Here is a 26892-nt window from a genome sequence, read left to right on the forward strand (position 1 = left end):
GATAATCAACACAGATTAACACCGGCAGCTCATTCATCTCTCACCCCGCTCTATCTGCGCTCTGGCGGCAGCCAGCTGGTGCTCCGTGCTGATCTCCCCGATCACTATCAGCATATAGTAGCCGCCCCGGTTGAACGGCACCCCGCGTCGCCTTCTCCCTCCTCCTCGGCGGTACCGTAGTCGCTCCTCGGACCCCGGCGGCGGCGGCGCGCTGAAGCCCTCGTCTTCCTCCACCACCGAGAGCGCACCTCGCACCGGGATCTCCATGGCAACACCCCCTGGAGCAGACGCCGAGGCTGACTCCATCGCCATGACAACTACCGGTGCGAGCTAGGGGAAGCGTCTGGAGAGGTGGGGGGACGGAGTGTGAGGAGGAGGATGAGAGGTGAGGGAGAGGAGGAGGAGGGAGGTGAAAGCAAGGGATAAAGCGTCAAACCGGCCTAAATATTACTAAAGTTTTATTTCCGGGGAAGCTTTCAAAATAAGAGCGCCTTTCGCAACTATGGAATTCAAACAATTAGTTTCCCCCCTTTTTATAAGCTATAGATGTTTAGATTAATAAACATGAAAGTAAAATAAGATACATGTATAAAGGTTTAAAATGTAGTTACATTTTAAATCGTTAAAGTTCATGATCAGCTTTTAGAGACCCCAGTACAGTCTTTAGGTATTTATAGGCTACTACATGCTTCTCGAACAGAACAATTTACAGGTCAGTTTTTGCTCCTTCTTTAAAACATTTTTTGGGTTAATACAGCTAATGTTGCCACATTTAACATTTTTTAGAACCGAGTTGACTCGAATGCTGGAGACCGCTTTTTCTTACAAACTGTATTTACGAAGGCTACAGTTTTGTAGCGGTTTCCTTTTTCAGTTTATACTTCGTTGCTACCAAATTAAAACAGTAATTGTGAAAAATACAGCCTTTATTGTCCATCAGCAGGTTAGTTGTTTGCCGAGAATTAATATATCTAGAAGGGAAAAAAATAAAGTGTTAGTCCGGTTTTAGCTTCAGTGGGATGGTCACAGCTAGCTACCGCCCGCGCAGAGGATTGGACGGACTGACGATGTAATTAGAATTTAAACCTTAAACCAAGATAAAGATCTTGTTTTCCAGACTAAACTGTAAACAACTGTCAGACCCAGATAGATGTATGCAGCAATACACCGCCACTGAATAGAAGCAGAAAACAGCCAGAAGTTTTCTACGTTAACCCGTGTGACTTACGCTAGTTCAACGCAACACGCTAGCAGCGGTCAGGCTAATGATAGCCGCCCTATTTTATTTGCTCTTTCTATGAAGTATAAAATATATATTCGCCACATGTATGTTTAAGTCATCCTCCGTGATAGCTTTTCCCAAATGCAAACATGACACTGCTTTATTTTTTTGTTTTTAAACCCTCCCAGTAGCTAATACATGGCGCTTACCTGGAGTTAAGCTAACGTTTGTACCACAGCTTTCATCACTTAACGCTAACGTCAGCTACAGCTTTGGGAACATAAGGACTGTTTCTCTGTAGACTCCATGTGCTCCCGACAACACATTGAACATGGAGCTTTGGCCCATTTGTGTGGAAAGGTATCTGTAAAACAAGCAGCGCTCCGTTCCACAACTCACCAGTTCCATGGTAAATGAATATCTAGCATGTGGTAGTGATAATCACTATGCACACGTAGTCCACACAAATCAGTTTACGTCTCGATTGAATTTATGGCAGTAGCATGGTGACCAATTTGCATATTCCATAATATAAACTGCACATACAAGTGAACTCTTGCTGTTTGCTGTAATTGTGTTCTTGCACAACAGCCTTTGTGTTTTTAAAGTTTATACATTATAAATAAGTTAAAAAAAATAAACATAGAAGCTTAAACATTTTAATGGATCTTTGCTAAGGTTTTGGAACCCAACTGTCACACTTTGCAACAAGACAGGTTTTTGGAGAAGACTCTTTGCATTCAGCAGGATTAGATGAGTCTAAACATCCATCAGGCCCTCTCAACGTCTCCACTTTAGGATTTGGATGATGCACGGAGGATGTCAGTTTAATGGTGTGGTCCTACAAAAACAATCTGTAGAAAATCAAGGAACAGTTTCTCCAGAGTTTTGCGATGCACAAACACACACAGACACACGCACAAAGAGACAACGATAAAGAGCCAGCAGAGAACACAGAACAGACTAAAAATAGCAGATTTCCTCTCAGTGAGCTCTTCCTCAGTCAGCTTCTCTTCTGCTTAACCTTAAGCTTGGCACATTTCAGTGTCTAGCAAAGGGTGTCTCAGCCTCACCTGTCAGCACCACACTGAGGGGGATAATAAGGAGGTCCACGGGGTAACTGCACGTACAAGCATGCACATTTACGTCTCTCATACTCTAAGTTCACATTAATGTTGAAAGTGAGGAGTTAAAAACTTATGAATTCCTGAAATTCCATTTTTTCATTTGCTGTATTCTACCACTGTATCTGGTGCAAATTTCAAATATCCTCATAGTGCTGAGGGTTCTGATCTCATAAAATCTTTATATTTTAAAGCCTGTCTTCCTTGCAACAAATACAACTGTTGCTAAGTATAAGACTTGAGCATAACCGGTCTTGCAGTCAGGTGTTTGCAAGACACTCAGACAAAGGGAAAAACAAAAACAAAAACACACACACACAATAAGGTAGTAATGTAAAAATGAACCATATGTGATTTTTCTGCAGGTCTCTGACAGTGAGTCAGCACTTCATTCCACACAGCACCTACGCCACAGCCTTGCTTCCCTCTGGTGGCAACAATCAAGACTCCACACTCACTGCAAGGCTCTAGATGAGGTAAGCGACAGTACACGTGTCCAGTATGCTGAGGAAGCTGTACAGATACAGAATAGTTTGTTTCTATCAGGGAATTGCAAGACAACAGACAAATCAAATGTTTAGACAGGGATGTGCAGAGGTCTTCTCCCAACGCCTCTAAGTCAGTGTGTTAATGCCACAAGATAGAAATACTGTGTTACAAGTAAAAGTCCAGCACTGAAAACACTACTTAAATAAAAGTGTGTAAAGCAGAAAATGTCCCATTTGTGACTATTTCTTATATATATGATATCCTTAGTTTATTATCACTGGATCTCAGTTAACCTAATGATTATTTTGTTTATGTTGAGATTTTCTTTAATAATCAGTTGTTTGGTTTATAAAAATTAAAAAAATAGTGTCAAATGTTGTCACAGTTACAGCGACACATTTAGTGTTTGTTTTGACCAGTTAGTAGTTTTGTATTTAAAATGCCAAGATAAAGTCAAATAAATTATTAAAAAGTACAATATAGGAGTCTTGGATTTAAAAGTATAAATTGCCTCAATTTCGTAGTTGAGTGCAGTGCTTCTACAAATTACAAATATTCCAGCTACAGTTTCATAGTACAAAAAGCTCACCATGTATATAAAATATCATAAATGTCAATTTTAAGAGACTTACCTTTAGTAAAAGCTTATTTTACTTTGTTTCAGGAAAAGTCTGATTTTATTCCTAAATCACTTCATTAAATAAAAAAAGTAACTTTTCTCAATCATAGTTTCCAAACTGGACTGAATTTCATCATTCCTTCCTGGATATTGTAGCACTTTTGTAACAAGTAGCAGGTTAGATGATTATAATTCACAACTTACAGTATCCAGATTGATCTTCCAAAAATAAAAAAGCCCTCTACCTCACCATCTGCTGGACACAATATCCTAATAACAAAAACGTTTGAGGCAAAAAAATCAGCAGAAAATAAATCACTGAGTCATTTACTAGAGAAACCAAGGTGTTAATCATTAGGTCAGTTGGTACATTCAACATAAACCAGTGGGATGTGATTTTTCTTTGTGTCTCAAAACTTATAAGCAAAGCATGCATATTTTTCTATAGTACCAGCTGTGTATCACATGCACTAATAAAGGGAAACCTTAATTCAAGAATATGATTAGCCTATTTAAGCATCATTTTATAACAAGCCAACATTAAATAAGAGAGTCTCTGGTTTTACTGCTGCAGACAAGAATGAAACTGCACAATTGTATATCTAATAGCCAGGTTGCCATGCTGTCTGGCCCACTTGTCAAATGCTGTGTTTGAGGGAAAGTGGCTGCATTTATTCTAAGCTCCAGACGGAGTGACAGACAGAGCCTGGAAAAGGACAGAGAGAAGTGTCAGACAGATGATTGATGCAGCAGTTTGGGTTTCGGTGCAGATTCCCTACAGACTGTCTGAGTCACTGCAGACATAGAGTGGTCACAGAAGGTCTTTCCTCTTTGTTTTGTGTCTAGTCTCTTCTGGCCTTCTTGGAAAAGAGCAATTAAAATCTAATGGGACAATGTGAGCATCTCTGTCAAAAATGATGCGGTTGCCGTTAGCTAGCAATGAGCATGCTGTCTACAGTTTGTTTAGCTGTTGTTTAACATTTCATTACATGTTTTGGCTCAGGGCAGGAATTTAAGTTCAACAGCACATTAGCATAACAGTTTGAATCAAATTGGAACACGACTAACTGACTCAAAATCTAATGGTACCAGATAGAAACGTTCAACCTTTACAGTGGAAACAGTTTTGGACCTGCATTTACAGTCAAACGTGCCACCAGTGAATGGAAGGATTGTGAGATGATGGAACCCATGGGCACAGGCAGGAGACAGGCCTTTAACTCTTTTATATTGGTTGATTTGTGTCTCCTCTTGGTCGATTTGCATATGTCTGTGGGTGTATCATTCCATTTGGGTTCATTGGATGTCTTTTTGTGGTCATAATATACTGGGTTTTCAAGCATTATTTTCTACCGTAGGGGTTGGAGCTTAAACTGGCATGATGATTTAGGGACTTGGATAAGGATCCAATCATATATTTTCTGTGAGGCACAAGTGTATCTTCCATTTATTGAAAGACTGGACTAATTTCCCCTTTAAATAGGAAAATTGGAGTCAGGTGTTTGAGTCTGTGAGGCACTGGCTTTAAAGAAGACCTGACACCTTTATGAGGGTGGCTGTAGCTCAGTTGGTAAAGGCAGTCGTCCATGGACCAGAGGGTCAGTGGTTTGATCCCTGCTCCCGGCTACATCTCAAACTGTCTTTGGGGAAGACACTGAACCCCAAGTTGCTCCTGGTAGGTCAGGTGAGCACCTTGCAAGGCAGCCGTGTTGAATGTTTGAGTTTGTGTGTGAATGGGAAGCAACATTGTAAAGCCTTTTATAAGCAACCATTTACCATTTATTTGACAACACACACTCTGTCATGATTTGATCAAAGGAGAAAATCTTGGAAGAAGATGGTCTCCAGGTTGGAAATGATTATAAAAAAGATTCTGCAGCATTAGTCGACTATCAGGCAGCTTGTGTACAATGTTGCAGTTTCTTCAAAAGCTGCCATTTATTTAAATTAGGTTGCCTTTATCTAACTTTTAGAAAAATCTGATTATGCTTCAGGTTATTTATGCAGAAAAAGAATCCTTACTTAAACATTACTTTTTGTTTTATGAACTTAAATAATCTAATGAAACCCGTAATGCAGCCCCCCCCCCCCCAAACAAGAACTTGATAAATATTTGCAGGACGAAGTTTAATTCAACTATACCTTTATTGGAGGTTGGCACATGTTAAACCAGTCTGACATACCAATTGCCACTTTGTGGAGTTCTACAGCCTGCTAAAGAAAAACATGTGAATTTCATGATTTGGTGTTAATTAAAAAAGTGCTGTTACCTTTGCAAGGCTGCCACATTCAAGTCAGCTGAATTTACTCTGCTTTTATTTTATGGTGCTCAGAATGAAAACTAATTAAATGATACAATATTGTACAAATTACATTATAACATCTAATAAAGGATATTGAAAAAACAATCCCAGCTATAAATGAAAGCAAAGCATTTTATTAGATGATACATTGAAAACTGAAATACAGAAGACACTGAATTCTGTTCTCCCCACTACATAGACCTGCACATTAATACAAATCTTGCATTCTAGGATAGATGTAAGAATCTTAAATTAGATCATCATCTGTTTTAAAGAACATCATGCAAATCATGAGTTTACAATTGCTGACATACATTACTTCCAAGATTTAAAATTGTACATCAGATAAACCATCATGTTTGTTTTCCAAAAGAAAAAAAAGAAAGAAAAGAAAAATCGCACAGAAAATATACATCAGTACCAAAATAATTTAGAACTTTGTGGTAAAGAGATATAGGGAAGACCTACGAGAACTGATATTCTTTAAAGAAACGATAATTGATGTTGAGATACTGTTATGTGTTATGGCAAATTTGCAATGGTCTGCCAGTAATTACAAGTCAAATACACATATAACTGAAAAAGTTACATGACAAATAAATATTTCCTCCTACTTTTACAGTTAACTTTAACTTGCTTCATATCGCGTATATGTATATGAATTGTATTATTCTTCCCTCTGCTTTCTGTGTAATAAAATATTTCTGTGTTTCTACTGGAAAAAAACGTCTTTGGATGACATCATCTGGAGTTTTTCAATTGATTTGAGTGAGTCCTGGAAGAGCAGGTTACTCCTCCAAATGATGTGGATGGGGTTTTTTTTTTAGCAAAAAGCAAAGGAATACTTTAATACAAGAATGTTTAATAGTTAAACTATAAGTTTAATACTATTCATCTGCATATACTTTCCCTACTAGAACCATAGAGTGCAAGTTTAAAATTGGTGAAGCTGAATTCTTGAGCAAGGGAGTTTTTAAGGATGAAGATATTGTTTCATTCTTTAGCAAGGGAATGTGAACCAATTAAATTATCTTTATTGGAAACTATATTAGCTGTTTATAAGCATGAAATTAATTGAACCTTAACACTTGCTGTAGTCTTAAGGTAGATAGTCATGTGATACCAGGAGCAAATACATGATATTTGCTGATTTCAAGATATCACAAGATGTCTAAGTTGAATTCTTGTTTCAAACAAAAGTCAAAGGCATATTTGAAAACAGATAATGTAGTATTAAAATTTGGCAATGATAAGGAGACTGTCTGTAATAATTATTTTAATAAATGACCTAACATTCAAAAGGATTGTTACAGTAATATGAAAAAAAAGAGTATAATTACAAGATTTACCCGTTAACTATTCTTTACTGATAGATGGAAATTTGTGGTACACAAACCAAAAGGGTTCTTTAAACTATGCTAAATGAAAAGAAATGTAGGACAAAATGCCAATCAATGCTTTATCTTACTTATATTACAAGCTCAGGGTCCACCATTAGTGTGGAAAAACACATGTACTTCACCCACATGAATATGTGTGACCAGCATGTAAGAACCCACATGCACACATGCACTCTCTCTAACACACACACACACACACACACACACACACACACACACACACACACACACACACACACACACGCACCCCATCGAAAAGCATTGCCAGAAAGTGCACACAAAATATACAAAGCCAGCAATCAGTCATCTTTAATCATGCTTTTCACTTCTAAACGCACTTATTGTGGGACTCCGATCTTTGACTGCTTTTGCACCCAAACTTAGTCCCTCTGTAAGAGACACACTGAATGTGAAAAGCTCAGTTAACATGGGAAATACAGGTGCAGTGATGGTGAAAGGCATGTAGCCTTACCCAGCTCAAGGTCTATACATTGTAAGGTTAGATTGGTATTTGACAGCCACTAGCTGCAAAAGGCAGAAACAATTCCAAGAGTATCTGTAACTTCTAGGAAGGATCACTGCTACTTTGGTGCCAACCGAAAAGTTCTTAAATTAAACTGACTCTGATTCAGTTTAAGTGTAGTTTATCATCTAGACCTGACAACATATAGGCCTTGGCCTGTTAAATGGAGCTTAGCTTAGCATGGTCTACTATTAGTTGTTTCCCTGGAAGGTTCCCTGTGCAGCAGAAGAGGCTGCACTAGCTGCAGCTGTTTGGAAGGTCTTACTGGTAAGGACGCCCTGTGAGAATTCCTGCTGGGCCTTCTGGAAACTGGCCCCAGTCCTACGGTACATGCTGTGGACCTGAGGAGAAACAAAGTATAATCAAATGGCTGGGACTGTTACAAAGAATATGTAATGACAAAGGCTATCATGGTCACTCCATCACACTCAAAAGTCAGGAGTGAACAGTACACCTTTGGCACTTTTCATCATTTGTGCATCATTGCTGACACTCATACTTCAACTGTGATGCTTTTCATCCGTAAAATATCTTGGAGAACATTGTGCAGTGGATAAATGTACACACTCACAAATTCAACAGTAAAATGAAGTTCCGCAATTGTGACTGGATCAGTTTAAACATTTGGTAGTGCAACAAAAGTTGCAACCACTTATAAGAGTCTTTAAGTCATTAAGATATTACCCATGGCTGGTTTTACCACAAGCATCAGAAATGTCATTTTTATCAGATACAGGTCTATGTAATATAAAAGCAATAAGAGTCCACAACTTTCCACATAATTGCTTACAATTAGCCAGTGTACAAGAATCCAAGGGTTCATTAACGAAACACAAACTAGAACTAAAAATATTAAGGAAAAGTTAGAAAACTCTTACCATCTTTAGCAGGAAGATAGATAGTACGGCACACATAGTGAAGAGGATGGCCACTATAATCATGATGGCTCCTACTGCCTTGTTTGTACCGATGATGGTAAAAGAAGTGATCCAGCCACTAGGGTCAAAAAGATTTTAACAACATTAATTAGACAGCAGGTCTTCCTCAACAGTATGAGTCATCTGTATGCAGTACAGGTACAATTAGAAGACATACAGTATTCTTGATGAGAGTTTGACGAAATTTAGGAGGAAGAATTTGATGAAGCAGTGCAAAAAGCTGAGACAATTCAAGATGAGGAAGCCAATAATAAAAATTAAGAAACTGAACATAATTAAAGTGGAGTTTTTACGACATGAGTGCTCTAAACAATCAAATAACGTGGTAAAAAGTACTTTTGTTTTAGGAATTGCAGCTCTGTTTGCAAAACTTGTAGAACGTTTCTCAAATAAAAAAAAAAAGATTTGCAAATCAATCCATCTGAAAGAAAATGGCAGGAACCAGGATATGAAATGTTGAAACTATTTTTTTAGCATTACACAACCTTTCCAGTCCTTTGTTACCTGTGGCTTACGTTTTTTTTTAAAGATATGTTTCAGGCATTAAATTGAAAATAGGTACCTATGTAAAAAAAAAGAAAATCAGTTTTCTTTTTAGAAATTGGGTTATACATTTTTGCTGCTTTGTGATATGGATCTCAACAGCACATGGACAGCTACGATATCAACACTGACAAATATCAAAAAGGAGGAGTTCCCCACTTACTGCCTTTTTTGTCATGTAAAGTGCCTTCGTGAAATGAAAAGTGTCATTATGAAATGAGATGAGCGGAAAGCAAAGAGCCTCTTGGAGAAGGGTTATTCTGCAACATGTCAATTTAAAACAAAAAAATCATAGGGTTTTTCTTTTCCAACTTCCACTTCACATTACTTACAGTAAAAGTGCACACAAAGAGTCCCTGCACATGATACAATATCAGACACATACAGGCAGATATAGAGTGAATGTTATCATACAACACGATTGGGTCAGTAAAGACCTTAATGCAATAACACCAGAATTTAGCCACACAGAATAAATCGGCTGATGAATTTCGAGCCAGTGAAACTAGCATGGTCCATAGCAAAGACAGTAAAGGTTTGTAGAGTTTCAAGAGGCTGTTTCATGAATGCTACACTGTAAGTACAAGTCAGAGTGTTGGCAGAGCACAGCAGAGACAATGAGCAGCAGAAACTTACAGAGATGCAGCAGACTAGAGGCTGAAGGATGGAAAGTTTCTGTCAGAAAAGATGAAAGAATGAGAAAAAGGAGACAGGACTGCAGCTCGTAGGCCAGCTGTCAGCAGTAATTCAGAAACTAAAGCAAGGAACAACAAGTAAGTAATCATTCTTGGTATTGTTTATAAATTATGTTTATGAATATATTTCCGAGTACATTCAACTTGGCATTTTTTTAAATTACTGAATAAAATTACAAGTACATTCTGGAGACAACAGTGACCACTGGGGGGCACTATCTAAACTACTGAAACACTGCAGGTGACCCACCTGTTCCCCCACTTGGGGATGCCTACAGCCTGGATGATGAAGATCACAACTTGGCAGAAAAACACGAAGAAGAAGAAGAAGAAACTGAAGGAGCTGTCGGTCCTAACGATGAGAAAACAAACAATTTATAGAAATCAAAATATGGAAGATATTTTCATGATTTTGTTTAACAAGATGCAAGAAGAAAATAATTTGGGAATTTGGGAAACAGTAACTTGTCATGATTTTCTCTGCCTAGTCCACTGTTTTCTATACTGTCTATACTATTTTCTAAACTCTTTCAATTCAAGATGATCACCTTATGAAAGTAAAATTTATTGCAGGACTGCTGCATGCATAGTTTCATGCTGCATGCTTTTGTTTCAGCTGTGGGCACCTATAAAATTGGAAACTTAGTACACTCTGTTCAACCAGAAACTGGACAGCTGAGTTTAAATTTCTTGTTTGTTTGCAGTCACAGGCAAAGTTAGTGACCCGAGAATAAACATGTTAACTGAGGTGCATTGTGAGAGGGGTACAGTATTATTGTCCTAGATTATATTTGTGTATTTAACAGGGACAGACGGACTCACTTGAAGGCCTTGTAGACGGGTCGGTACCAGCAGATGAAGGAACAGGGACTGAAAAGGATGAGCCAGAGAACAGAGAGGCCAAAATCCACACCATAGTCTTGGCTAGTGGTGAACAAGGCCAGACACGCCAGCAGGTTGAGGAACAGAGTCACACAGTTGACTGGAGAAGCAATGGAGAGGGAGAGCAAGAGTCAGCAACACAGCTAATGATGTCAGAAGCAAATGTATTTATACAGCGGACAAACACACTGTTTTTTTAATTGCACGTTTCAGTCCTGACGCATTCACACACAGTTAGCATCTTAACTTACACATCCAGAGATAATACATCATCTTGCAGACTCTCTGGTACTCTGAAGGAATCTCCTCAGAGAAGTCCTGATAGAAACATGGTTTGATGGGAAAGTTTTTGGGAAGTGGAGGCCAGTTGTTTTCTTTACCTGTCAAAACACAATTCAATACAATCCCAGTTATAGAGGTTAATCTTGTCTTAACAAGGAGATATCTGCCACTGCAAGAAAAGCGAAGCAAGCTCAAGCCTAAAAAATCTTATTAAATTCTCAGATTATTCACCAAATCTTCAATTAGCTGATTACTTAACCCTCTAATGGGCAGATCTAACCCCCCTAGAGTTTCATCGATATATGTGCTTCAATGAAACATCCAACCTTTTGTACAAAAGAGTTTATGGTCAATGCCTCAAATTTGCCTTATTTTAGGTTTCATAATTTCTTGCTTCTAAATTGACAAACTTATTTTTATTTCCAAGTCTACATTAATCAGCCATTACATTACGACCAATGACAGGTCAAATGACCCAACATTATTTCATTACAATGGCAAGTGGAAGTGGGTGGGAGATTTTAATCAGCAAGTGAACATTTTGTCACAATGGAAAGATGTCACAACACAAAGTGCATTGCAGTCTGTTGCATATGGAGCCGTGGGGACACAGATTGGGTGCCCATGCTAAGACAAGTCCACCGCCCAACACACCCCCACTGGGCACTCGAGCATCAGAACTGGACCAGGGAGCAATAGAAGAAGGTGGCTTGGTTTGATAAACCACGTTTTCTTTTAAATCATATTGACGGTGCATTTGGGCCATTAACCTGCACTGTGGGAAGAAGGCGAGCTAGCAGAGGCGGTATAATGCTTTGGGCAATGTTCTGCTGTGAAAACAGGGGTCCTGCCATTCATATGGATGTTATGCTTTGACGTGTACCACCTACCTAAATATCGTTGCTGACCAAATATACCCTTAATGGAAACAATCTTCTCGGGTGGCAGTGGCCTCTTTCAGCAGAATAATGCACCCTGCCATACTACAAAACACCGTTCAAGAATGTGTGGAGGAACACAACAGCCAGTTTGACCTGTTGACTTGGCATCTAAATTCTCCAGATCTCAATGCAATCTAGCATCAGTAAATGTGCTGGAAAAAAAAGGCAGATCTATGGAGGATCCACCTCCCAACTTACAGCAGCACCCAATCTGCTACTGACGCTTTGGTGGCAGATAACACAGACCTTTAGAGGCTTAGTTGAGTCTATGCCTTGATGGTTCAGGGCTGGTTTGGCAGCAAAATGGGGACCCACTCAATATTACAGTAGGTGGGTGGTTATAATGTTATGGGTGTGTATATAAGAATATAACAGATTTTCAGTCCCTTTTTTGAACTCCACTGTACAATATGTGGAAGCTGTAAGTTTTCAATACAGATCAACATTAACTCAGCAAACAAATGAGATGAAAATCTGTGTAAATATAAAACTTAACATAACAGTGATCCAATATGTGTAACTGTCGGTGGGACCATCATTATGCCACATAATGGAAATCTTGCTGTAGACATCCCAGAATGTTTTCACAACCTTTGTGCAATGATGTAATTTTACACACAACGAGTTTGATACATTGCATAGTTTTCCTGTTGCAGTAAGAAGCATTTCTGAAGCTACTGCAGGGAGGAATGGTTTGTCTTTAACCTGTCGATGCTCTGCTCTGTATCTCTCGCTCTCTGCGGTCCAGCTCGGCAGCTTTTCTCTCCAGCTCCTCCTGCTGCCTCAGCAGGTTGGCCTGAGCTGCAGCAGCAGTCGCCTGAATAAGGAGAGTTAGAAACACTTTACTCAACACTGAACAACAATAAATATACAGCAATGTGTCTTGATAGCATCTTTTAATAGTTTCTTTACATCCACACACGAGACAGAAAGGACCATACCACTGATTATGGACCATACACATAATGCACAAAGTAAAGAATGTGAAATAAAAGAGAACATTTCAACCAGGATTATGCTGCCAATGTTTCCAATTTAGCATAGGAGGGAGTCACTGGGCTGAGTACCAGGGCTACCCAAGATACCAGCACCTACTGGAACATTACCAACTGTTTATGAGTGGGATACCTGCACATTTACTTGCATGTATAAAAGTGACATGTATTCATAACCATCATACCTAATTATACGATTGAGGGGGTACAGTGATCTAGAGAAATTAGTCACTATTGGTCAGGCCTATTTGACCTAGGGATAATTGCCCCTTTGAGGTTATGCATTTTAGAGAGTAACATTTTTGGATCTTTAATTGTAATCTTAAAAAATATACCTTAGAAATGTCTTGATGGGAACAATATAATATAACAATATATAGGACAAATACACCAATATGTAGCTCACCTGTGGACTGGGCTCTGTAGATGGCTGTAAAACTGCAGGCTGGTAGGGAGAGGTGGATGCTGGAGTTGTATGAGAAGCTAGACTATCCTGAAAAACATAGAAAAAAATATAGGTTTAAATAAACAAACACACACACACACACACACACACACACACACACACACACACAAAGATGACATAAGACGACCAAGAAAAAGGGAAATGAGTTTTTAAAAAAACGTTAGGGGAGATAAACAGGTTGAAGGAAGACCGGGGACACATGAGAAAGCCAAACTAAAAATTACAATGGAAAAGACAAAGAACTACACACATAATGACACATTTGTCAAATGTCTTACTGTGGAAGGGACAGGGAAAGGATTGTACTGGTCAACAGGTTCTATGCTGGAGTTGGTCACTTGTGTGACAGAAGGATCCTGAAAGACAACAAAACACATTTCACTACTCACTGTCATCACATGATCATCAGCCAAAATAGCTTTACACAAATAGGGTCAACTGGGACTTTAATAAATTGTTTTTTTAATTCAACCTTAAAAGACTTTAATTTTGTTATAATTGATTAGCCTCCAAGAAAACCTGGATAAACAAATTCCAAATTGACTCTTGTGAGTCACTGGGGTTGAATATGGGACCTCTGCAGTACAGAACAGTGTTTCTTGGTGTAGTTGGTGTAAAGTTTAACCGAACTTTAAGTCTTGATGTCTGACCATTTCGAAATAGATTTTATCCTTAGATAAAGTCTCTCTAGGGAGCATTTCCTGAAACACTGAATAATAACTTGAGGAAAAGAGCCAAGACTATACAGTAAATCCAGTTTTATGCTTTTACCAACTCATAAAGTGAAGTACAATAACATCCAGCTAGTGAATCATTACCTGGGAAGAACTATGTTCTTAACAGAAGTCATAACCCATAATCGGTAAACATTAATTGACTCTAGTGGGTTCCATTTATTGTTTGACTGCAAATTGTCACTGATGCGAGACCATCAACTGCCGAGTCAGAAAAGTGACAGTCTGACATGAGCAGATTATGTAAGGCTTTGCAATTAATTGGACAACTAAAGTTTAGACTAGAGTCATTAGTACCCCCTTTTTTAATTTTGTATTTGTTTATGTAAAAACATAATAAAAATGTATTGATCTAGCGGGGCTTAATATTACGCAAATACAACCTCAGACAAACAACAACATAATTTTTTTTCACTGTGCCAAATAGATTGTAGATGCACCCGTAACAGCAATAACTTGAAGTGGTCATTTCTTGTATGACTTTATCATTAGTCTCACTAATTGTTGTGGAGGCATTTTGGCCCATTCTTCTTTACAACATTGCTCTAGTTTATTGAGGTTAGGGGGCATTGGCTTATGCACAGCCCCTTTAAGATCCTGCCACAACATTTCAATTTGGCTGGAATCTGGACTATGATGAGACCATCCAAAACCTTGATTCTTTTTATTTTTTTGTAGATTTACTTGTGTGCTTTGGAACATTGCCCTGTTGCATGACACAATTTAAACCAAGCTCTAGTTTTTGGACAGATGGCCTCACATGGACTGGTATCAAGAGGAGTTCATGGTCGAGTCAATGACTTCAAGGTGCCCAGGCTGCAATACAAGCCCAAATCATCAACCCTCCACTGCCATGCTTGACACTGGGCATGATGTGTTTCTGCTTGAAATGCTGCCTTTGGTTTCTGCCAGATATAGTGCTGGGGATTAAGGCCAAACAACTGGACGACCCGCAGTAGTCAGTGGGTTGTTCGGATAAAGTGCTGTGATGGACTTGAACAATTAACATGGTGAGTGAAGCCTATAGGGTCTGAGATGTTGCCCAAGGGCTTTTTTGTATTTCTTTGAGCACTGCAAGGTCTGATTCTGGGGTCAATGTGCAAGGATATTCACACTTGTGAATATTCTTCTTAACTGTAGAATGTTGAACTCCAAATTGTTTGGAAAACAGATTTATGTGCAGCAACAACTGAGACCATTGCTTATGTCTTGACCGTGTTAAAATACAACTGAATGGTCCAGACCAGCAAACTGCCAAAACATCTGCTTTTATAGAAGTCCGCAGAGCTGCTAAAGATCAGTTAATCAAGGGCTAAATAATTACCAGATTGTATTTGTAGCATGGCCCTGAGAGCTCATATCCTCCAATTTGAAAAAAACAAAAAAAAAAAAAAAAAAAACTACTGGTAAAACACAAGCAAATAAAAAAACAAAAAAAACCTTGACCAATTTGATAACAGCATTAGGGAAAGGTAAAAAAAAAGCCCCACAACCAAATGAAATATAGATAGATAGGTAGAGACTGAATTAGTTTCAGTCGGGTGAATTGCCCAATACCGTACAATAAAAAAAACATTTTGATATAATAAAGCACACTAACAGTAAGAACTGTTTTTACAATGTGTCTCAATTTCTTCTGCAGAGCAGGTCAACTGTTGACTATGTGATTAGAAGTGTGACCTCACTATCTGCTTTTGACACACCTGTCAACATTCTCAGCAAGAAACAAAGGATATCGGAACATGTTCATTCTTTAACACATTATGCAGGAAACCTTGGACTAGAGTATTTTGATGATTTTCTTTTACATGTAAATCTCTGTTAAATTTTGTTAAACACCACCATATAGAGATATGGAGATAAAATGTATGCAGGTGTGAATGCGTATGTTTATATATAAAGGCAGGAAAAATTGCCCGCTGGATCTGAGGAACTGCCTATGTCTATTGATAACATAGTAAATATGGCACAAACCATAAGGATTAAGCAGGGACTTGTCAAAATGAAGAGAGAGCATGTGGAAACAATAGCAAAACAGTGTGAAGATGCACAAAAGCACTCCTTTAGCAAATAAAAAAAATAGCTAGGTATCCTGATCTTAAAGTCTCTCTACAAGGAAACAGTGCTTTCTTTTATAGTTGTTGATTGCCTAGGTGTGGCACACATTTAATACCTACAGTTGAATATTGCTACTAAATAGGATTAAGTAGCAACAAGCACCACGCTTACTTCAAGGATTCCAATAGTCAGCGATTTTCAATGTTACTATACTTTCCTCACATTAAAACAACCATTTTAATGTGAGCATAGACTACAAGCTTGTATGAATATTGAGTGATCTGTACAACAGCACAGATAACTTATCCAAGCTGCTACTAGATTATTTATTCACCTACTTCCACACCCAGCAAACAAACAGTGGTCTCCGCTGACGTCAAGGCAATTGTGCACCTGATACAATAAAGTGTGACAGTGCCCTAATGTAAAAGTTACTACGCTGTGTAATATCATTGCAGTCGTACATAGGGGCTGTTTTGTTGGAGTGAACTGTTCAGACAGATGATACAATGATTGTGCCAGTTCCATTAAATTTAATAAAGGTAAGCTAATTAACAGAAATGCCTTTCTGTCTAAGGCAATACAGTTTAACCGTACCACAGATTACATCCTCAAAATACCCTGGCAACTGAGTTTTTGTTTTATCCTATGTGAGGCACAAATGTATCTCTACTTTTACCTTTCAATGTGTTCACATCTCTACAAGTTGAATTCCCTTACATTATGTACTTAATGAGGTAAGCCAGATTTAAAAAAACAAAACAAACATATTAACAGTGTGTGTAATTAGATTTTAACAGGGAATTAGGAAGTATGTGGACCAAACATGGTGATATAACTTCAATCTTATCTTGTGCGGTGTTTAGATGAACTGTAATCTGGTCCAAGTTACTCAACAGGCAAAGTCACACTTATAAACTATCCACAGTGATTGATGTCTTAAAATAAAATACACTCTTTATGTCATGGCACACCTCTAATATTCACAGTACAGTAACAGAGAAGAATATGCATTTTCTTTTGAAACTATTTTTTGTAGTTTACATACATAATAAGAAATAGGGTCTGTGTATCAAGTTGCAACTTGGGGAGTGTTTAACATGCAGAATTTGTGAAACTTGGCTGATTGTACAGACAAAGGTAAGTATGGCGTTGTGGCTTTTGCTGTCTCCCTTTTGACCATTCTTCTTTTAATGTGTTTCTTACAAATTCCCAAACTAAGTGCAATATTACATCGATAGACACAGTAACAGAACAAAATTTAGTCCATTATGAGTTCTTTTAGATACATATGGACATTTGAAGGCAGTAATGGTGTATTAACAATACATATAACCTGATCATACTCCTTCCACCACTAAACATATGTGGCATTGTAGTATTATAAAATTGTTTCAAATCACATTTAAAATATCAGAAATACACAGTTGTAATGTGGCTACTAAAAGTTTGACACAAATTCCTTGCAGACGAGAGTTTAACTTCCTGCGACTGAGGTCAGAGGATACCCCGCCCCATTTTCTAACCCAGATCGGTGATTGGTTGAAGGCATGTCAATCATGTCATCTCTGGCAAATGACTGTGAGGAGAGCAAAAATAGATCCCTCCCCGACATCCACCCAACAAGTTTCCTTCTAACGAATGATATGTCAGCACTAGCTTACCAGCTACTCAACGAAGTCTAAAAACCAAACACTTACATTGAAAGGGTTGTCGCTGGAAGGCTCTGCAAACGGATTATTATCATATCCCGACATTCTGAAAAGACCGCTGGCTCTTTTATCCTCACTGAAACGGGAGTAAACAACAAACTCTTCTCTGTCGTTTCAGTTGCCTCTTCTGACCACTTCCTTGAATGAGGATGATGGCGCAGGCGCACTGAAACATTTGGCAATGACTTGTATACGTCAGTTGTAAGGTAAAGCCATCCCGAGTCAAAAACGCGCACCCTTTGGTTTCGTTTTCAGTAATAAAATATAAAACGTGCATGTCTGTCTTATGAAAGCATGTGGAAAACTCATATGATGAATAAGTCGTCATAACACAGGTAAATGACATCCAACAAACAGTTGTTTCTTGTGTGGATCTGGGGGTCATCAAACATTTCAACTAAATGACTAATAACAGGAAAAGGAAGAATGAACAAATTTTATATAAGTTATAAATGGAATACTAAGCGAGAGATTCGTTGGATGTAAAAAAAGGAATAGAGGCTAGTCTGCACATTTCATCATGACTTTTGTTGAGTTGCACTGTATTTGAGGCCTTGTTTTTGACGTTCAGACTGATATATATAAAACCCCAAAATACAGCGAAACTTAATATAAGTGCAAAACCACACTGCTGTAGTGACCTTTAAAGATTACAATTTTCTAATACTAATGTAATATTGGCTTAAGTCCTATAGCAATTTAACGACTTACAGTACAGGCTACTACTCCTAAACCCATTTCCTTTCTTTTTTTGAACACAAAGCAAACAACACAAAAAGCATATTTGGTTCAGCTGATGTTAATTTTATGTCTTGTCCCGAAAAATTAGCTTTGGTAAAAATGAAACTGTGGGTGAACATTGTATATAGTTTACATGCAGAAATAATAAATCACATTTCAAAATCATATATTACTTAAATGAAATACATACATATGTATACAGCATGTTTTAGTGTTTTAGCATTTTTACATTAGTTTATAAAGGTGAAAAAGCAAAACACTGAATTTTGTTTAGGTAGTTTATTTTTAGTAGTCTTCATACAGGGATAAGTAACATACAAGAAACAAGCTTTGCCCAACAAGCAGAATTAAACATTAACAAATAAAATTATTAAATGGTAAATAAAAGTAAAAGTTAAGGAATGAAAGGAGACAGATTTATAATTTTATGTTCAAACAGACAATTTTTTCGTGTGAATAAGTTTTTATGACTGTGAAAAAGAAAATAATAAATAGTAGTTAGTCGAGCGAGCCGTGACGTCACACGCGGTTGGCACGTCGACGCTGCAGACATGGAGGAAGTACGAGGTGAGTGGGATTCAAATCGTCCTTTATGTCCATGGAGATTCAGCTAACGTTTGCTAACGGTTTACCTACATGACCTGACACGGGTTATCAATATTTAATGGCCGGTCCAAAAAAAACAAACCTACTTGGTGGCCGAATCCACGTCACTAATTCAGCCGCAAAGGGAAGCAGAGGCAAAGCAATAAGAACTAACGCGGCATTTCGACCACGTTTAAAATGTCTACAGCTAAGCGTCAAGGGGAACGTACATGTTACTGATAAAGAACAGATTGAGTGACTCTGAAATGGAACTAACGGTAAACCTGCTTTCTGCGCGTGGCTCTGTCGGTGTAGCGCTGCGCTGCGTCGTCAGCTCAGTTGACCCCCGGTGTCCTGCCAATAAAAACGGAATGTTGGCTTTAACTCTCCTTGGCGAAATCTTTCTTCTGTGTTTTATTATTTTAAATGAGTGGTAATTTGAGATTTAAGACTGCTGGATTTGAGCCATCGACCCCCCTCCGCCCCCCGCGCCCCGCCGCAGTCAGTGTGTGCTGATACATGTAGGCACATGAATGACAGGTATGTTCGTCATTCTGCCTGGAAAATGTTCGGAAATGGTAACAAAACGCGTGCTGCATTTGTTCCCTCCCCAGTGTTTCCTCTGACCTGTGCCGTGCAAACTTACGCATGGGGCAAGATTGGGCTGGACAGCGAGGTGGCCCAGCTCGTGGCTGGAGGAGACCCACTGGCCGTCATAGAGGACGGGAAGCCCTACGCGGAGGTAAGCGTATTATTACTACACACAAACCATTGGCGTACTGAGTCCCGACAAGCGGGGGCGGGGGCGGGGGCCGCAGCTCTGTTGGTAAGGCAGTCGTCCACCTGACCACACGGTCAGTGGCTCGATCCCCGGTCCGCTCCCCATGGTTGCGTCAGGAAGTGGAAAAAACAAAAACCATAACTGTGTCCCAACTTATTACACCTTCTGCGCACAACCACGTGACGTGGAATTAGGTGTTTTATGTATTTCTAAGTTCAATTTCAAAAGTTAAAATGTCCTCCTTTACTATAGTACTCAGAACTTATTTTTATGTTCACTCTTTACTGCAATACAATGTGGATGATATTGTCTGAGTTTTCTTAAAAATTACAACATTTTGATAACTTTTAACTAATTGTAATAACTTGACAGCCATTGTACTTTGTCACAACAACTAGACATAGAATTTATTTGATAAGACTTGGGCCCAGTACAAGAGAATCAGACCAGCAGCGTGAAATGATCTGGTATCATTATCAGGGTTTTAAATGTTGCTCCAAAGGATATTTGCAGAGCGCCTTATATTTTCCATAGCTTTCATAAGTTTTATTTATTTATTTATTTATTTATTTAAGCCACAGCAGCTTTGTTGGCATTGTCATGAAGGTCATTAGTTCCGGTTATGTCAGTGGTGACATTTTCATGTAACTCAAGCCATATTAATGTCACATGACCGGTGTTGTTTGTATCAGCTTTCATGGTTATTTACACACACGGTGGTTTGGAGGTCTGCGGTAAATTATTGCTTAGGTTGGCTGGTTTCTGTCCTAGTTTTGGCCTAAATATTAGGGGAATTGTGTTCTGTTTTGTTTAGTGCACATAAGTTGTTATTAGTCATTATTTAATTTTACAGAATACATGCATATACAGGCTACTCACTATTTTGAAACTGTTCTCAGAACTCCCCACAGTAATAGTAGTCAGTGTTTGTCCACCAACAACTGTATGTCCTTGACGGTATTTACATTTAAGGCATTAGAGTAACCCTCTTATCCAGAGTGATTTGCACCGGGTGAGATGATGAGTTCTTGCTGAGTATACATCCATTCGGATTACAGCATTGGATGAATTGAGTAAATGTATTATACTAGACCTTTGTCTTAGACAGCCTGAAAACACCTTGGCCTTGCTTCAGCAGTATTAGGATGCTTTACACCAAAGGAAAAATAAGGGGAGCCGCAGAACTGTGTTAGCTACATTTTTGAGTTTCATGCCCTCGCTTATGATTTCCAGACGGAAAGCATCTTCCCAGTCACAAACCCACCTCTAGAACCGTCGTCCCACAACATCAGGAGTGCTTTGGGAATCTGAATAACCTGTCCATCTGAAAGTAACGCTGTCTCTTCTAGCTGTGGATGGGTGCACACCCAAAAGGCGACGCCCAAATTAAAGACAACAGGATTGCGCAGACGACGCTGGGCCAGTGGATCAACCACTTCCCTGCGTGCCTGGGTTCTAAAGTCAAAGACACTTTCCAGGGTCAGCTGCCCTTCCTCTTCAAAGTCCTTTCTGTCAATACAGCTTTGTCCATACAAGCCCACCCTGACAGGGTAAGTTCATACATGCACCTACACCATGTTGAGATTCTGCATAAGAGGACTCTCTATTCTGAATTGGGGAAATTGTTTAAATGGGATGTTTTTAATGCAACACTACACGGTTTTCTAAGTTTGAACAGAGCTGGAAGAGATGATCTCTAACATGAAAAAAATCACGTACAGTTTCACAATATCCATTCAATATAGGGTCAGACACATATCAGTGTTACCTACATAATACTTCACAGCACAAAAATTGTTGTGAGTTCTTCCCAATTCATGACGATCCTACTAAAGAAATGTAAGTCACAGTGTGTCTCTGATTGTCAACTAAACTTTAAATGAAGTGCTACTGTTGAATTGTTTTTGGAAATGACCGTGATGCTGATACCATACAGTTTTCAGGATGGTTGATTTTTGGCTGCATAACTACTGGCTATGTTCATAAAGTAAACTTCTCCTTGCCCTCTAGTAAAGCTCTTTCTTTCCTGTCATTGTGGTGTTGTCAGGAGTTAGCCGCTCGTCTCCACGCTCAGTTTCCGGAGCACTATCCAGACAACAACCACAAGCCAGAGATGGCTATTGCTCTCACTCGCTTCCAGGGCCTCTGTGGCTTCAGACCAGTGGAGGAGATACTGGGATTCCTTAAATGTGAGTCCCAAAGACTTTGAAGAGAGAGAAAGTATTTTAAAGGGTAAATTTTACAACAAAAATAAATTCGTATCCACTTTTTTTGCAAACATGCATCTATCAGCTGTCCCAGAGTTCCATGCTCTTGTGGGCAATGCGGCAACAGAGGAGCTACGATGCAGCATCGGGGATGCAGTGCGTACAAGCCAGGTGCTGAAGAAGTGCTTCACCAGAATGATGAACTGCGAGAAGAAAGTCTTTGTAGACCAGCTCAACATGCTAGTGAAGAGAGTCACCGAGGAGGGTGAGGACACAGAGTGAGCTAATCCGTATCGCTTGAAATGTTTTAGTAATAAACTCACTTGTGGACGTTTGACCTGTGCAGGTGCGTCGGGGAAGGACACCTCAAGCAGCAATGGGGACTTGTTGCTCCGTCTCCACTCCCAGTACCCTGGAGACATCGGCTGCTTCTCCATCTACTTTCTCAACCACATGGTCCTAGATCCAGGCCAGGCCATGTTCCTGGGAGCCAATGAACCTCACGCTTACCTTTATGGAGGTCAGCAGGTGCTTTTTGTTAACACTGTTGAGATTTAGAGCACAAACTTTTATCCACAAGCAGCAGAAGCAGGAGAAGGAGTTTTAATAAGGCTGGAATTATGCTACAGTATATTGTGCTGTTACAGACACAGTTGGCGATGCCTTCAGTAACAGCTGCCTAAGCAGACAAGAATTCAATGGACATGAGTTGATGCGTTTAGTTCAGTTGTATCTCTAGAAAATTGGCTTCTTTACAACAACTCTTCTTTTGTCTACCTACGCATCCATTCTACAGTTAGGTGCAAGTTCATACCGTCATCAAAATGCATCCAGGCAAATCTAGATTTGCATTTAACATCAGAGGCAGATTTACCATGTCAGTTCTACAGGTATCTGATCATTGATTTTCCCATTTGTTTCTCTTTCTATCTCTATCCGTTCGTCTATCCAGACTGTATCGAGTGCATGGCCTGCTCAGACAACACAGTGAGGGCTGGGCTCACACCAAAATACATTGATGTTAACACGCTGTGTGAAATGCTGAACTACAGCCCAGCCCCCGCTAGCTCCAAAATCTTCCCATATGTTCAGGATGCTGCAGACCCCTGCGTGTCCCTCTATGACCCCCCAGTGCCAGACTTCACTGTCATGAGGATACAGGTAGGAAACCTCAAGTAACTAGATGATTATACTGTATAAAATGTAAGCACCAAATTCTCACCGTCCCAACAAGACAATATTATTTTTAAAGACTTGTAATACGACAATTGCAACTTGAAGCGTTTTTGCTTCAATTTGCCTTCGTTACAATTACTCAGTTTGTAATTAGTCAAAACCACTTTAATGGATTTCAACATCTTTGAACTGAATTGGGGCGAGTGTGGCGCAGAAAGGTAGAGTGGCCGTACGTCGATCTCGCAGTTGTTGGTTCGATCCCCGGCTCCTCCAGTCACGTGTTGAAGTGTCCTTGAGCAAAACACTGAGTGTTGTCCAGCTGCATAGCAGCACAGCAGCTCCGCCATTGGTGGGGGTGTGTACATGAGTACAGACTGTTTACCATTTTCACATGTGCTAGTGCTAAATCGGAATTATTTTGTAAACAAATTAAATCAATTGAAATCTCCACTCCAAAAAAATGCCACACATTAAACCCCGTATGCAACCAAATAATGGTCAATGGTGCTTCCTCAGATTTGTGCTCGTGCCATCTTAAAAACGTCTTTTGGGCATTTGCACATATTCTTAGTTTCACACAAAATGTATCGTTGGACCAATGTTCTCACCGGGTTTGGTTCCGTCCTCCCTGCAGATCCCAGTTTCAGTGAAGCAGTACACTGTAGCTCCAGTCGACAGTGCTAGCATCCTCCTGGTCATCGAAGGGGCCGCCACAGCAACCTCTGCCGCCGCCCTCTCCGATGTCCCCCTGAGGCGGGGCACCGTCCTCTTTGTCTCAGCCAATGAGACCGTGTCCCTGCACATCACCTCTCCTTCAGGGATGACCATGTTTCGAGCCTGCTGTCTCCTGTAGTGTGTGTCCTCTAGTGGATGTGGAACTACCTGTTTGTCTTTGAAGGTCTCCATTGTTCTGGATTAAACTCTTGCGACTTGCGTGCACTTTTTAGTGGTGGTATGTCAAAGGCGCTTTTCAACCAGCGTCGATTCCTGTCTGTTACCTGCCGCTTCCCCAAACCCAAAGTTAACCTACTGAGTGCTGTCACCTCTGCACCAGCTGTTCTTTAGCCTTAAAATCCAGCAGCAAACTGTTGCTATTGGATTTTAATTGGTTTTAAACAGTTTCTTACCTGTAGTGGTGCAATTTCCTCACACTCCGCAGACGAGGATCTAAACATCCCAAATTCGTGTTCGGTGCTGCACACATACTGAGAGTAGCAAGTAAAATGCTCTCTGGAGCCATTTTATTAGGCACGCCTAGCAAAATCTGAGTGTCTAACACAGTCTTGCAATAAATCCTCCCTTTATGTTCAGATTTTGTATGATCTCTACGATCAGTTGAAGGCTATAATTTGTGCTGTTATTAAACTGTTTTGCATGATACTGAAGAGTCATCAATGGTGCTGCACAAAGTAACAAACACCTGCCAGTATAATATAAACTGCAGCTTTGAATGGATCGTAGTTAAGTCGACTACTCTAACATATTTTCAACACAAATAAGCCTCATCACCATGAAGGATTTGTTGCAGGACCGTTGTATTCTAGTAGTTTAGGCTTGGTGCACTAAATAAATGGGTCATTGATGGTATGTCTGAAACACTGACGTTCACGCAACATTTGTTTGAATCGTTCGACCTCCACTTGTTAGGGACAGTTTATGAAAGGAACCAAACATTAGAAACCGAGTAATTTACCAGAGCAAACGATAGTCGGACGAAGGTCCCTGGCTATGATGGCTGTGATAGAAAGGTCCAGAGCAACCACTACATTGATCTAGTCCTGGGAGAAAACTACAGGTGCTGATTTTTTCTTTTTTTTAAATTGTTGGGAGCCTCTCAGTTTACTGGACATCTTTACTATGTATTCTTTGTGCAGCTGAGAGTTTCTTTTTCACAGTCTGCAATAATATAACACAAATCCTCAACACGGTGCAGTGCACCACTACTCATGGTTTTACTACAGCTACAGTGCTACCTTGTTGAGGAATCAGCAGGTCTGTTTGAGCCTGCCGTTGTCTTTCCCCAGGATCACTGGTACAAATTACTCATTTGAACATTTTAAACATTAGTGTGAACAACTAAATACTAAATCCACATCTAAGTATATAGTGCAATACTGCCTGTGCATGTTGGATTCAGAGCAGTAATGCTGGAGAGGGTCTTCCAGACTGTGATTACAGTACAAGCCAGAGTAGTCAGAGTGAAGTTAACCCTGCTTAGTATTTCTGTTTTCAACTGTTACCAATGCATGTTTATGGTCTGGAAACTCCGAATAGCAAACCATGTGAAAGATTTAAAAAAAAAAGAGACGAAGACATCAAGTGGAGCTGCCTAACACATCAAGTCCCATGAAGCACGACTACATATAAATCAGGAATGTAATCAATGAAAACGCCCACTCCCGTGCACTACAGTTGCTTGTTGGGTAGTAATTCATTCTTCCATATGTTGTACAGTAGAACAAAATGCTGCATTCAGTTTTATAAGAGTATTTAAAGCCAAATGTTTCACTTTGTATGAGCCCTCAATACATGACAGCATAGAAAAAAAAACCCACTGTATTACAACATTTTACCTGAGCATCGAATTCCTGAGGCGACTGGTTCATCTTCACAGTGTTGTATTTTTAAACATGTAACTACAGTATATTATTTCAGTTTGGTACATACCGCATATTTATCCCAGTTCAACCGGAATCAGTCATGCAAAGTCATGGACTTTGTAGTTGTTCTAGGTTTTATGGGCTATCTTGGATCAAATATTTGAGAAGGGAAGCTCTCTGCCTGCCAAACTCACCAGGGAATAAATATTTCTCTATAGTAGTGAATACAGCCAGAGCTACTAATGCCTTCACCTGTGTCACGATGACAATCGACGTGGGTTGATGTCCAATGCTGATGCACTAAATTTTTTTGTTGTTGCAAAAATTGTTAAAAAATATTAATCGATAACAGCCTGTAAATACTCACTGCATCTTTTCGATGATTCGTTACCTCAATATCTGTCTGTAAAATTGCAGAACAATCCATTTATTTTTTTCAAACAATTTGCCGTCATATTTTAAACATGGTTTAATATGGTAAGAATTTAATTCTGCAAGAACTTTAAGGTCACTTATTATCAGTATCTTGTTTTGAATTGGAACTTAATTTCTCACACTTGTTCCTGACCTTGCACGGAGATTATTTAGGTTTGTCCCCCCGACCTCCCATAAACTATAGCTCGTGTCTTTTAAATGGACACAGATCTTAAGACATCAATGTTTTGTTTTAACTACTGATAACGTGTCTTGGAATATAACTTGACGGCATGGTTTTGCATTTTCGAATATGGTGACGCTATAGCATGGAACTGTGGAACGTGTACGTATGTAAAATTGGTTTAATAAAGCCTTGTTCCGTTATTACACTGTTCAAACTGCTCCTTGTCTTATGTTTGTTGCCTGTATCCTTCGTTGGATGAGCAAATTATGTGGAGA

The 26892-nt window shown here is 39.4% G+C and overlaps 3 protein-coding genes across 4 annotated transcripts in view; 1 reads left to right on the top strand and 2 right to left on the bottom strand.

Moving 5' to 3' along the window:
* The window catches only part of map1ab (microtubule-associated protein 1Ab), a 62450-nt gene extending 62105 nt beyond the window's left edge, over positions 1 to 345 (bottom strand). Inside the window, exon 1 of the mRNA XM_067500721.1 lies at positions 45 to 345. Within this exon, the coding sequence (XP_067356822.1) occupies positions 45 to 312 (268 nt within the window). The 5' untranslated portion in view covers positions 313 to 345. The remainder of the gene's footprint in view (positions 1 to 44) is intronic.
* Positions 346 to 5871: 5526 nt separating this feature from the next.
* Positions 5872 to 18083, bottom strand: scamp2 (secretory carrier membrane protein 2). Its single transcript, XM_067502217.1, has 9 exons — positions 17915 to 18083; positions 13701 to 13778; positions 13363 to 13449; positions 12667 to 12778; positions 10990 to 11118; positions 10679 to 10838; positions 10107 to 10208; positions 8559 to 8676; positions 5872 to 8021 (listed from the first exon to the last, which is right to left on the bottom strand). The coding sequence occupies exons 1-9, from the start codon at positions 17969 to 17971 to the stop codon at positions 7872 to 7874; spliced, it is 993 nt and encodes a 330-aa protein (XP_067358318.1). The 5' UTR covers positions 17972 to 18083; the 3' UTR covers positions 5872 to 7871.
* A 1077-nt stretch (positions 18084 to 19160) lies between these two features.
* On the top strand, positions 19161 to 26825 carry mpi (mannose phosphate isomerase). Of its 2 annotated transcripts, XM_067502214.1 has the most exons (8): positions 19161 to 19234; positions 19867 to 19994; positions 21383 to 21583; positions 22081 to 22222; positions 22326 to 22505; positions 22587 to 22760; positions 23193 to 23401; positions 24051 to 26825. In XM_067502214.1, exons 1-8 carry the CDS (start codon positions 19219 to 19221, stop codon positions 24267 to 24269), a joined length of 1269 nt encoding a protein of 422 aa, XP_067358315.1. In that variant the 5' UTR covers positions 19161 to 19218; the 3' UTR covers positions 24270 to 26825. The 2 variants fall into 2 exon arrangements, with proteins under 2 accessions (XP_067358315.1, XP_067358316.1); XM_067502215.1 differs by lacking the exon at positions 19161 to 19234 and having other exon boundaries at positions 21267 to 21583.
* Positions 26826 to 26892: the final 67 nt, after the last annotated feature.

The sequence above is a fragment of the Channa argus genome, chromosome 4, assembly GCF_033026475.1.
Source record: "Channa argus isolate prfri chromosome 4, Channa argus male v1.0, whole genome shotgun sequence".
NCBI classification, from domain to species: domain Eukaryota; kingdom Metazoa; phylum Chordata; class Actinopteri; order Anabantiformes; family Channidae; genus Channa; species Channa argus.